At 49.7% G+C, this 13,264-nt stretch overlaps 1 protein-coding gene across 1 annotated transcript; it reads left to right on the top strand.

Annotated features, from left to right (window-relative positions):
* Positions 1–847: 847 nt before the first annotated feature.
* On the top strand, positions 848–10,926 carry Ptpn7 (protein tyrosine phosphatase non-receptor type 7). Its single transcript, XM_032915561.1, has 9 exons — positions 848–1,010; positions 1,516–1,699; positions 1,927–2,011; positions 3,363–3,439; positions 4,733–4,870; positions 5,171–5,281; positions 6,555–6,709; positions 9,419–9,532; positions 10,610–10,926. Exons 1-9 carry the CDS (start codon positions 889–891, stop codon positions 10,701–10,703), a joined length of 1,080 nt encoding a protein of 359 aa, XP_032771452.1. The 5' UTR covers positions 848–888; the 3' UTR covers positions 10,704–10,926.
* The last annotated feature ends 2,338 nt before the right edge of the window (positions 10,927–13,264 follow it).

Raw genomic sequence — 13,264 nt, 5'->3', positions numbered from 1 at the left:
GGAGGGCAAAGAAGCCACACAGAGTACCAGCAGAGGAGAGGCTAAAGGCCCCTTCCTGTTGTGGGCGAGCACTGTCCCAGCCACACCTGCACCGGCCCACACTGTTCCCAAACCTCTGCCCCTGTGGGTTAGCAGCTCTAACCCCACCACCATAGCACCCAAGACCTAGCTCTGAGAGACAGGGACTGCCCCAAAGGTGATGCTCTCATCACCTCTACGGTCCTTCTCCCCTGTTCCCCGAGCTGTAGCCTCACCATGCGCTGTCGCGCTCTAGGGCTTAGTGAGGCCATTTCCTGTGACGGTTACAGAGGCGGGAGAGTGGGGGATGGGAAGGAGGAGGGAGGAAGCACCCCTGGCCTACTGCCCTGGACAGAGACCCCATGAGCCACAACTGATCTTGGAGCGGAACTGGTAACTGTTAGAAGACCCTCCCAGAAGTGCATCGTGCCTGGATCCCCAACTGGCTCCAATTCTACTTGAGGCCTCAGTTTCTCGTTATAGAGAAGTCTATAGCTGGCTAGACTCAGAGAGCTGCATGCTGCCTTCCTTTGTGTGGTTAGCAGGCTGCTGGTCTCATGTGGACCCCAGCTTAGAGCGCTGTGGTCTTGGGTGTCCTCTCTCTTCCTTCTTCCGGATTCTTCCCTGTCTTCCCCCATACCTGTGCTCTCTCTATATCTTCCTCCTAGTCTAACCTCAAATTGTCCTCTGTCCTGCGTCCCAACAAAGAGCTGCTGTACTTGTGGGATAAAAGTTAGGCCACTTGCTTGAGGGGATGGCTGGCCTCCGCTTAGAAGCCTTCTTCTAGCTAGTGAGGCCTGTGGGACCTTGTCTTTCAGGCAGGCCTCATGGCTGAGTGAGCCTCCCTTGGGCCCAGCAACCTACCCCAGCATGGTCCAGGCCTGTGAGGGGCGCTCCAGAGCACAGCTGCCGACCTTGTCTTTGGGGGCAGACATGACTCAGCCTCCACCCGCCAAAGCTCCAGCCAAGAAGCATGTGCGGCTGCAGGAGAGGTGAGATCTTTCACAGAGGGTCTTCCTAGGCCTGGGTTGCCTTCCCTTCCTTCCTTTCCAGTTCTAACAACAGAATCCACAAGGCCTGGAAAAACAAAAACAAACCAAACCAGACCTAAGGAATGCTCATTCGAACGTTGCTTGCCCATCCTTTGTGTATCTGAGGCACTAAGTTTCACGTCATCCCTGGGTCTGCTCCCTAAGGTTCAAATTGTGATCTCTGGGACAAATCTAGGGGCCTTTGTGGAGCTGGGCATGTGTTGGAGCCTCTGTGCTGGCTTGCAAGTAGGAGAGAGAGACAGCAGGAAGGAGGAAGAGGGCTGCAGGCCGCTCTACTCTTATCTGATAAGGGAAAAGGGGAACGTAGTAGGGGCCTGACCCTTGAGTGCCCTGGGCCTCTAGGTCAAGAGAAAGACCAAGTGAATCCACCTCAGACAAACTCCATGAGGAGCTTGCGAGCAGAGCAAATGCTACGGGATGTTCACTGGGTTGGCTGTGCTTGCAGAAGGGGCTCCAGTGTGGCTCTGATGCTGGATGTGCGGTCACTGGGCACTGTCGAGCCCATCTGCTCAGTGAACACACCCCGTGAAGTCACCCTGCACTTCCTGCGCACAGCCGGACACCCCCTTACACGCTGGACTCTACAGCACCAGCCTCCCAGCCCCAAGCAGCTAGAAGAGGAATTCTTGGTAAGAATTTGGGGTCCTCTCCATATCACTTTACGCTTCCATATCAGACCATGCTGGGTTCCTTGGGCCTCTCTTCTCCTTGGGGTCCTTGGGGAAGAACTCCGGGGCTCAGGAGAGAAGGTTGTCCCCATCTTGGCCCTTCCTCTCTGTGTGCAGAGGGTGGAATGGGAGAAAAGGAGGCTGGAAAGGGGGACCAGAGATTAACTCATTTATCCCCCCACCATCAGAAGATCCCCTCAAACTTTGTCAACCCTGAAGACCTGGATATCCCTGGCCATGCCTCCAAAGACCGATACAAGACCATCTTGCCAAGTAAGGAGCACAAGGGGGGATGAGGGGGACAGTGTCCCTGGGAGTGAAGAACCTTGGGGGCTGGAGAGATGCTTCAGTGGTTAAGAGCACTGACTGCTCTTCCAGAGGTCCTGAGTTCAATTCCCAGCAACCACATGGTGGCTCACGACCATCTGTAATGAGATCTAATGCCCTCTTCTGGTGTGTCTGAAGATAGCTACAGTGTGTTCATATAAATAAAAATAATAAATCTTCTTTTTAAAAAAGTTATACACCTTGAAGCCAGGCATAGTGGTATATGCCTATAATAACTCTAACACTTAGAGGTTGGAGTAGAGGATCAGGAATTCCAGGCCAGTTTCAGCTACATAGCAAGTTCTGGGCCAGCTTTGTTTATAGGAGGCCTGGACAAAAAACAAAACAAGCACTGATTAAAAACCACCTCTCCAAAGCCAAGGAAGAACAATGCTTGAGACACTGTCTTTCAACAGAGAAATACTAACACCACACCCTGGCACCTCGGAGATAGACATCTGTTGCCCAGTTGCGAGATAGCGTTTGCAGAAGCTTACTGTGGCTGCACACCCGTGTGGTGTGAACTCATACAGACGGACCCGGGCCTAGCACCTCCAACTTTTCCTAGGCAGGCTTGAGACCTGGAGCCTAGTCCAGTGGCTTCCAGAACTGTGGTCTGAATTCAGCCCAGCACATGGGTCCTACCCTGTGCTGAGACTCCAGGCTCACTGCCTGCTGGAATAGACCAGGTTCTGTGAGCACTTGTCAATGTGAGTTTGATAGCCTTCGGCCTTGGCCTAATTCTAGCAAGTTCTACAGCCATCAAAGAGGGGGAGCCAGGCTCTTCATCCCCCATCCGGTTTGATTGGGGAAGGACCCACACCTTGGGAGAGCGAGGCCAATATCCCTTGTGGTTGAGCGATAGCTTAGACAATGTATTCATCTAACGCTTGTATTCGTAATCAGAAAGACATTTTTCCTTTGCAGAATCTCTTCCCCTTCCTATCAGTTCTGTCCTATTTTATACCCTCGCTGATCTCAAGGCCAAAGCATGATAATCGGCCGGTCAGTGTCTGCAGCTCTATGCTGCTGCACACCGACATCACTAGTCCATCTTTCCACTTTGATTACATCACTTTCCAGCTCAAAAACATCGTGGCCCCCTGTTGTCATGGCATAGTGTATTTTATAGCACACAGCTATTATGTTACCTGTCTGTAAAATAACACGGTTGAATATCTGCTGTCCACAAAGTACTGACAACAGAGTGAGGACACGCTCCCCCTCTGACTGTGTTACAATCTACACTCATTGGTCGCCTTCTGACCTTTCACCTTTATTGATCTTCACTTCCTAGATCCCCAGAGCCGTGTCTGTCTTGGCCGGGCACACAGCCAGGAGGACAGCAACTACATCAATGCCAATTACATCCGGGTGAGTGGCTGGCTGCTGCAGCTGGGCGGACTGCTTTAAACACGAAAATACCACACGAGACCCTCTGTGATCCATCCGTGACTTGGCCTACAGGGCCCGTACTTCCTTCCTTGCTCCAACTCCCCCCTTCCTGCCGTAGATCTCTCTCTGCTAGACTTGGGGAGCAGGAAAAGAGACACATACTGAGCAATCCTCAAGATATCGGTCTAGAAAAGATGTCAAAATTTCCAAACTACCTTAACCTACCCTGTTACCCTATCCTTGACAACCCTCTAAACTTGGCAGTAAGTTGACCTTAAGACTGAGTCTAGTCACTGGTTTCTTAAAGAGTAATGGCTTCGGGGTTGGGGATTTAGCTCAGTGGTAGAGCGCTTGCCTAGGAAGTGCAAGGCCCTGGGTTCGGTCCCCAGCTCCGAGAAAAAAAAAAAAAGACTAATGCCTTCTACAGGCTGCACAAAGCCAGCTCAAGTGGGAATTTCTCTATCTCCTATTACCTCCTCTCCCACACCCGTTCTCTGCCCCCACACCGGACCCTACCAAGTACTGCCTCCTTTGTGGAGACTGATTGATGTCCAGTTAATAGCAACCTCAAAGGAAGGCAGACCATGCTATCCCAACTTCTTACCGTGTTTGGTGGGTGGATGTAAGACCAGTGCCCCCTTGTGGCCAAATGTGGTAGGACAGTAGTCTGGGTGCTGAGTAGGAAAGTCAGACAGAAAGTATAACAGGCAGTCCTCTGTTTGCCAAGGGGGTCCAGACAAACAGTGGGATGCATGGATGATAGAAGGATGATGGAAGCAAAGGATGATGGGATGGAGGGGGAGGGGAACAGACTAGGTAGAGTATGCTGGATTCTGGTGCCAAATGTGTGCAAGTAATTCATGAAATGTGAAACGTTCGTTTACAAATATTGAGGACCGTCCTATCTTGCCCTAGAAGAAAGCAGCAGAGGACAGGAACAAACGTGCACACGGTGCCTGCTGTGTGAGAGACTGCCAATACATTTTATTGGTTTTAATTGACACTGTGTTATATAATTACTAGGTACCGTCTACCGCTTAGGGAAACTGGGTCAAGAATGTGCCTCTGACCACTTAGCTAGGAAACAGAAGGGCAGGAATGTGAACTCAGGTGTTCCCTCATCGTGGGTCCCAAGTCCTCCTCCAGCGTGCGGCTTCCGATGTGTGTGTCTGTAGATGAATGTATGTAAGTGTTTACACTCACTGGCTTTAGCCTGACCCCAGCCCCTGTGGACTCACAGCATCTTTGTCCTCCTGTGCCTTGGCTCCCCAGGGCTACGATGGGAAGGAGAAGGTCTACATTGCTACCCAGGGCCCCATGCCCAACACTGTAGCAGACTTCTGGGAGATGGTGTGGCAGGAAGATGTATCCCTCATTGTCATGCTCACCCAGCTCCGAGAGGGCAAGGAGGTAAGAGGTAGGGTCATCCGGAAAGGGTCTCTACCCTACCCTGCCACAGCACCCACACTCAGCAGACCAGAGGCCTCAATGGGAGCCCTGACAGGCCCTATGCCGTATCTCTCAGGAACACACCCCATGGAAGCTGTGGGCGGGGTGACTATCCAATTGAGGCTTGGGAGAGCTAGGCTCTGGTCACTGACCTGGGTCGTGGGGTAAGATATGAGGACGGGATACTAGGCCTCTCTGCTGCCCCAGCCCTGCGCCACTGATGGGCCCTCCCACTCTGACTCCCAGCTCCTTCCCTTCTAGAAATGTGTACACTACTGGCCCACAGAAGAGGAAGCCTATGGGCCCTTCCAGATCCGCATCCAGGGCATGAAAGAGCACCCAGAATATACCGTGAGGCACCTCACTATTCAGGTACCTCCCACTGGAACAGACACTGGGACAGACCAATGGGAGGTCTGGGCCACCCTAGCATCTCTGAAACGCAGGCTCCACCTTCCCTAAATGTACTAAATTCACCAAGTTTACTAATTTAAACCTTGATCTCACATTTAAATGATGTTACATTTTAAAAGAGAGAGAGAATGGGTTGGGGATTTAGCTCAGTGGTAGAGCGCTTGCCTAGCAAGCGGAAAGCCCTGGGTTCGGTCCCCAGATCCAAAAAAAAAAAAAAAAAAAAAAAAAAGAAAAGAAAGAGAGAGAGAGAGAGAGAGAGAGAGAGAGAGAGAGAGAGATGCTGAGAGAATATGAAGGAAAAAAAAACTGGGCATGGTGGTACACACCTTTAATCCCAGCACTTACGAGGCAGAGACAGGTGGATCCCTGAACTTGAGGACTGCCTGGTCTACAGAGTGAGTTCCAGGACAGCTGGGGATACACAGAGAAACCTTGTCTCTGTGTGTGTGTGTGTGTGTGTGTGGGTGGGAGAGGGGGGGGGAGAGAGAGAGAGAGAGAGAGAGAGAGAGAGAGAGAGAGAGAACAAGAATGAGAATGAGAATGAGAGAGAAAGGTACAACCCTCAGGGACACCTCTAATTAAATAGGGATGCACCAGCTAACAAAATAGGGACCATTGGAAGCATGCTCTCCCCATGCTAGATATCTAGGCTCCAGGAGACTAGAGAGACCCAGTGGAATGCTGGAATGGTAAGGAGAGGTCAAAGAGATGTGCTAGCACATGGGGATGTACTTTAAAAACGCTTTCGAGGGGACAGAGAGGGCTCAGTGGATAAAGACACTTGCTGCCAAGCCTGATGACCTGAGTTCGATCCCGGAACCCACGTGATGGGAGAAGGGAACTGGAACAACATAGCAAGATTCCTATCTAGAGAGGAGGAAGAGAGGACATGAGGAAGGAGGAAGGGTTATCTGTTAAGGTACACATTCTTATACTTCCAAATGATTTCTTTATCAGTTTGCTGTTCCTCAAGCATCCTGGGAGGCAGACAAAAAGATATCACTGTGCCCACTTCCTGGGGAAGAAAATGAGATTAATGCACTTATCCACAGTCCCGCGATAGATAGATAGAGGCACGCCAAGACTTGAGCCTAGGTGAAGCCGAATAGCAAAGTAGCCAGGAGAATCACCCCTGCCTGCTCTGTGCCGATCAGATCGATAGATCGATCGCCAGCACCCACACCCACATCCTGCTTCTCGGGCCTTATTCTCCTGTTTTCTCATACCCCAGCACCAACAGGAATGCCGGTCAGTGAAACACATCCTCTTCTCAGCCTGGCCAGACCACCAGACGCCAGAATCAGCCGGGCCCCTGCTGCGCCTGGTGGCTGAGGTGGAGACCCCAGAGACAGCTGCCAACTCCGGGCCTATAGTGGTCCACTGCAGGTACAGCCTTCCCTAGTCCCAGCCCAGATCCAGTACTTCCCCGCCCTCTAAGTCTCTTGTATCTAACTAACACCACACCAGATAGAGCCCTGGCTTGTAGGAAGTTTCTGTCAGGTAAAGATGAGATACACGTGACCTCCATTGTTGGGGAGCCCATTTACCACTAGATAATGTTTTTGTTTGCTTGGGGTCTTTTAGTGTTTGGGTTTGTTTTTGGTTTTTGCTGGATGTGTTGTGTTGTTTGGTTTTTGTTTTCTTTTGTTGAGGCAGGTTTCCTCTTTGTACCCAAAGTTAACATCAAACTCATGGCCTCAGCTTCTCAATCTCTCAATCTCAGTTTGGGCATGAACTATAATGGATTTATTGGCACAATGTTAAATACTTTTTTTTTTTTTAAGAATTATTCATTTATTATATATAAGTACACTATAGCTATCTTCAGATACACCAGAAGAGGGCATCAGATCTCTTTACAGATGGTTGTGAGCCACCATGTGGTTGCTGGGAGTTGAACTCAGGACCTCTGGAAGAACAGTCAGTGCTCTTAACCGCTGAGCCATCTCTCCAGCCCACAATGTTAAATACTAAGAAGATAACTGTGAACAAAACAGTTTAGTTTCTTCCCTGGCAAGTTAATAGGCTGGTCAGAAGGGCAGCAGATTAAACAATTAAACAGGCTACAATGTGATGAAAGCGGGACGGAGTCATACAGAAGCCACAGGGTCAAGTTACCTAATACCCGAGGGGGATTAAGCCAAGGAATGGGGGGGTGGGGAGGAAAACATTTACGGTATCTGCTCGGGAAATAACTTTAAAATAAACAAACAAAAAAGCTACACAGCCAGGAGGGTCAGAGGTTAGCCTGGAGCTTGTGAGTGGGTGGAGCTTTGCGTGGGTGGAGTTTATATGTGGGTGGAGCTTTGGTGGGTGGAGCTTGTTCGTAGTTCTTTTACGTGTGGACAGGGATGGGAAACAGTCTGGAAGGCCGCTAAGGGCTTCATGAGGGGAACTTGTAGGATTGGCTAAGACACTTAGATTTGCCATTTTGTTTTGGGTTTTGTTGATACTGAATCCAACACCCCAGATTTACCGTTTAAAAGTAATGCCCGGGGCTGGACACAGTGGCATATTTCTGTATTCCCGCACCTGGGAGGTAGAGACAGGAGTATCAGGAGGGAAGAGAGAAAGATGATCCAGCGAGAAGAGGATATTATATCGGGATGGAGGCTCTAGAGTATCTGTGGAAGCTGAGATGGAGCTGAGAGGAGGCCGTGGACAGAGGAGAGCTCGGGGTGGGGGTGGGGGGCGCCAGTACACTGACAGATGCTGTAAACAGATGTGATCACCATAATGTGCCCTGGACTAGTGGGTGCCAGTGCACCCTGGAGCTGAGCACACTCACGGCAAAGCAGTAAGATTGCTAGTCTAAGGTCAGTCTGGGCTGCATGGCTACACCTTGTTATCAAAAAGGAAAGAAAAGTCAGTGGTCACCAAGATGCCCCCACGGGTAAAAGCACCCGCAGCCAAGCTTGGCGGTCTGAGTTCAATCTCTGGGCTCTACATCGTTTAAGCACAGAACTGACTCAGAAGAGGTCTCTACTGACCTTCATACAGGTACGGGGATGCATGTGCATATGTGAGCACGTGCATGCGCACCCGCACGTGTGTGTTCGTGCACACAAACACACACACACACACACACACACACACACACTAAAATAAATAAAAAAATTAAAAAACAACAACTGGAAAAAGGACAGATCTGGGTTTCAATCCCAGCATTTGAGAAGCAGAGGCAGGTAGATCTCTGAATTTGAGGCCAGCCTGGTTCACCCAGTAAGTCCAGGGCCAGCAAGGGCTACATAGAGAGAATCTGTCTCAAACAAAGACTTGAAATGGTGGCACCCTTTTGTAACTCTTACTGCCTTGGACAGCCAGGACTGGAGGCTGAAACAGGAGGATTATAGTGAGTTTAGGCTATATAGTAAGTATCAGGCCTCCCTGAGCTATAGAGTGAAACTATTTAATAAATAAATAAATAAATAAATAAATAAATAAATAAATAAATAAATTATACACACACACACACACACACACACACACACACATATATATATATATAAAAGAAAGAGAGAAAGAAAGAAGAAGAAAGAAAGAAACTAAAATCTGGCATGGGAGGTCAAAGGATCAGAGTTCAAGGCCAGACTGGACTAGCAAGTTCCAGGCTAGCTGTGCCCAAGAGCACCTATCTAAAACCTTTTTTTAAAATTTAATTTGTAAAGTCTTTAGGGCCAGTCATAGTGCTTCATGCCTTTAATCCCAGCACTTGGGAGGCAGAGGCAGGTGGATCTCTGAGTTCAAGGCCAACTTGATCTACATAGTGAGTTCCAAGACAGTCAGAATTACATAGTGAAATCTCAAAACAAAACAAAAAAACCCATTTTAATTAATTTAATGGTGAGCTGGGCTAGGCAGAGTGTGGGACTAACAAGGGCTTACAAACTTCTCCTGGACAAGCTATTTTCTGCCTCCATCAGGGATGCCAGGGATACTAGAATCGGAGATGAGAGTCCCACCTCACCAATAGAGTCCTTTAATACTGGTTCTTCTTTCATCACTGGAAGCCTAGCCCCAGCCTGCCATGTTCACCTGCCTCCCCTATTCCCTGCTCTCCTGTGACCTCCCCATCCTCTCTCTGGTTACTTCCAGCGCAGGGATCGGTCGGACAGGCTGCTTCATCGCCACCCGCATCGGCTGCCAGCAGCTGAAGGCCCGAGGGGAGGTGGACATTCTGGGCATTGTGTGCCAACTTCGCCTAGACAGGTGGGTCCGTGGGAAGCCGGTGCAGTCACATTCATGGGCAAGGCATTGGTAGTTCCGGGGTACTGTGTACATCACCTGCAGGTCCTCCTAGAAGAAAGCAAGAAACTTGTTTTATTAAAAAGAACTTTCTATTTTGTCAATAACAAAGCCCACATGAAGGATGGTCTGAAATGTTGGTTTGTGGGCCTGGAATTAAATGTCACCCCCTAAATTTTCCCTCAACCTCTCCTGGCCCCCAATTCTCTACTCAGGAGAAAGCTAGGGAACAAGTTAAGTCAAGGAAAGTATGGTGCTACATGTCTGTAATCCCAGCACTCAGGAGGCTGAGGCAGGGGAATGTGAGGTCAAAGCCACCGAGTGCCCTGCTACTGTTTAGCTCAAGGACAATTTGGCTACAGAGGGAGAACATTTTTTTTTTTTTTTTTTTTTTTTTTAAGATACAACTTGTTCTAGATACAAAGTAGCTATGAGCAACCTGGTATTCACTGGGCTTGAAGGCGGAGAAGCTAGTCCAGACTCTAGGGTGTATGCTACTAGCTGCTACCTTAATTCTGTAGCCCACCCTACACACACACACACACACACACACACACACACACACACACACACACACACACACACACACTGTTTTTTGAGTCAGAGCCTATATATTCCTGGCTATCCTGGAGCTCATGGTATAGCCTAGCCTGACCTCGAACTCACAGAGGTCTGCCTGACTCTACTTCCTGAGTGCTAAGATTAAAGGCGTGCACTACTACCTGTGGCAATGTAGAGAGGTAATGTCTATTTCCCCGACTGGAAGAAGAAATGGGTTCGCTTCTTGAGTGTTTTAGAAATGGGACCTGCTCTACACACATGGGGCTAACTTTTTAATTTTAAGATTATTGACAAATGGAAAAGTGGGGCATGGATCTGCTTTTGCTCAAGAGCTGGCTGGATAAGAGACCCCCGCCCCTCGCCCCTGAGGCTGTCCTGGCAGAGGGCAGTAACCGGAAGTAGGAACAGTGGGAGGGGCTACCGCACCGTAGTACAGGGCGGTGTTCTTGACTCTTCTGCACCCTGTATCTCTGCTTACAGAGGAGGCATGATCCAGACAGCGGAGCAGTACCAGTTCCTACACCACACTTTGGCCCTGTATGCAGCCCAGCTGCCCCCGGAGACCAACCCCTGACCCCTGACCCCTGACCCTCCACCAGCCCAGGGACCAACCTCCTCTCAGGTCAGGGACAGTGGGTCTGGGGAAGTGGGCTGTGTGCTCTGGCATGGCTTCTGCATAAGCACAGGAAAAGGAGCCTTGGAAGCAAGAATGTTTTACAGTCTCAGGAAACTGCCCCAGCAAGCAACAGGGGCCAGGCCGTAGGTCTTCGCCACATTCCATGACTCTGCCTCCTTCAGTTGCCACAGACCATGACTCTGCCTCCTTCAGTGGCCCCCGGTGGATTCCAGGGTAGCTTCCCTAAGTGGCTCTGAACTTACAGATAGGAGCTGGTCCTTGAAATGGATTGAGAAAGCGTCTGAGGCACTGGCTTGTCTTTGTGCTTCCTGTGGGCTCCTTTCCTTGTCGATGACACAGAGTCAGTCCTTTGCTGCCACTGTAGAAGCAGACAGAATGTTCCTGAAAGCCATTCCAGGTAGCCCTGCCGTTGGGGCTGCAGAGATGCTGATCATAAGATCCTCTTCCGGTAAGGCCTTGCCCACACACAGGCCAGATGCAAGTGCAGGGAAAATCCCAGTCTGACCTTGGTCAAATCCTCTCTATTCTACATAGACTGCTCCTCCCCATACACCGGGGGGTGCTGGATGACCTGCTCAGAAGAGAATAAAGGCCTTGGTTGGCCCCCCTCCACACGTGTGGTAAAAGGAGACGCAGAGATAACTGGGTCCAGCAGTTAGGAATCCCTGGAAGAGCCCAGATGTGATGATGTACGTACGTACCTATCATCCCAGCACTCAGGAGTAGAAGCAGGAGGATTGCCGCAAATTTGAGGCCAGCTAGATCTATATTTTGAGTACCAGGCCAGACAGCAGGACTACATAGCAAGATCTTCTCTTAAAAAAAAAAAAAAAGCAATTTGAACTCTCTGGAGGAGATGGGGGCTGCCTCTGCCTCCATGGCTTCCTTCCTGCTGTCATCTGCTCCCAACCACTCTCCGGGGAAAACCCAGCCTCTCTGCTTTGCTTTTGTGACTGACTTCAGAGCATCCTCTGGGTACCCGTGAAGTATCAAAGAAAGAGCAGAGGAGAGACAAAGAGCTGTGTCTGGTTCAAGAAAACCTACCTGCCATCTCTCCCTCCCCGGCTTGTATTTCTTTCTTTCTTTCTTTTTTTTTTTTTAAGTTGCCTTCTTTTTTTTTTTTTTTTTTTTTTTTTTTTCCAGAGCTGAGGACCGAACCCAGGGCCTTGTGCTTGCTAGGCAAGCGCTCTACCACTGAGCTAAATCTCCAACCCCCGGCTTGTATTTCTTTGCAGAGCCCTAGATTGCTTCCCTGGTCCCAGGAGCAGACTGGGCTGTCACCACTTCAACCCTCATCCTCATCTCTTCAACACAGTTTTCAGGGAGCCCACGATCTATCTCAGGGATGAACTACATACCCCAGAAAGCCAGGCCAACCCTGAGTCTTCCTTGCTCCAGTCTGGACTGCCTGTGGGGAGGCAGGTGGATTGCTATCCCTCCTGTTTGGTCTTCAGCCCCTAGATTGCTGCGTGGCACAGTCCTCTGTGAAAACCCCAAGGAGTTGGAGGAGTGACTGCCCTCTTGCTTCCCGGCATCTCTCTGAAGAATGCGCAGTGCTTCTGCGCAGTGTCGAAAGCCCGTGATCCACACTTGGACAGTGAAGACTGGAGAATCAGGAGTTCTGGACCGGCCTTGGCGATATGACACCCTAGCTTGAAAGCTAAACACACAAAATGAATGTGATGCTCCCACTGAGGCTAACATTCTGAGTGCTCTGCCTGGGCTGAGTAGACGCTCTGCTTCTTTAGTCTTGGGGTGATGGCTTGCAGTTTTCTAAGTCCCTTAAAAGCTCAGCACTGCCCAAGGTAGGCTTCTAAAGTATCCAATGCTACCATGAGCTCAGAGCCTGTCTGGAAGGGAGTGAGGGAGGAAACTGCACAGCCCTATGGGCACCCTCCCTCTACAGTCACCCCAACCCCGTTCTAGAGGGCACAGGCTCTGGAAAAGCTAAATAAATAAATAACCTCTTGGATACCCAACTAATTCTTCTTTCCATCAGTTTAGGCCTCTAGGGCTCTCTCTAGGAATAGAGTAAGGCTCTCCAGAGCAGGAACAGGCCGCTAGGTCTTTACCTCTGAGATACACTCTTTTCCAGATTTCTAAAGGACGTGTGACAAAACCGTAGTCAATGTAGGAATCGAGACACAGAGGCACCACCGTGTTCAGGGCGTTGTAACAAAGCACCACACACCAAGTAACTTATAAACAACAGAAATTTGTTGCTCGTGGCTTGAAAGGTGAGGATGCCACCAGTCACAGTGCCAGTAGATTCAGGGTCTGGTTAGAAGTCACTTTTGGCTAAAAGATTACAGCCTTTTCTTTGTAGCCTCAAGATGGGAGATAGGTATGGGCTCTGAGCACGTCTCTTGTTCTCTCCCTATATAAGGGTATTAATCTTACTTAGGAGGCCTCATACTCATAACCCTAATCACCTTATATGATCATCACTTTGAGGATTTCAATGTATGAATCTGGGGGAAGGACACAGAAATATAGAG

This window comes from Rattus rattus, chromosome 10, assembly GCF_011064425.1.
Source record: "Rattus rattus isolate New Zealand chromosome 10, Rrattus_CSIRO_v1, whole genome shotgun sequence".
Taxonomy (NCBI): Eukaryota; Metazoa; Chordata; class Mammalia; order Rodentia; family Muridae; genus Rattus; species Rattus rattus.
This window is presented reverse-complemented; position numbering and strand designations above follow the sequence as displayed.

Bases quoted from the DNA above. Each gene is read 5' to 3' on its own strand.
- Ptpn7 (XM_032915561.1), top strand. From the start codon at position 889: ATGGTCCAGGCCTGTGAGGGGCGCTCCAGAGCACAGCTGCCGACCTTG. The intron at 3,440-4,732 runs GTGAGTGGCTGG...TTGGCTCCCCAG, and splicing joins TCAATGCCAATTACATCCGG to GGCTACGATGGGAAGGAGAA. The intron at 6,710-9,418 runs GTACAGCCTTCC...GGTTACTTCCAG, and splicing joins CCTATAGTGGTCCACTGCAG to CGCAGGGATCGGTCGGACAG.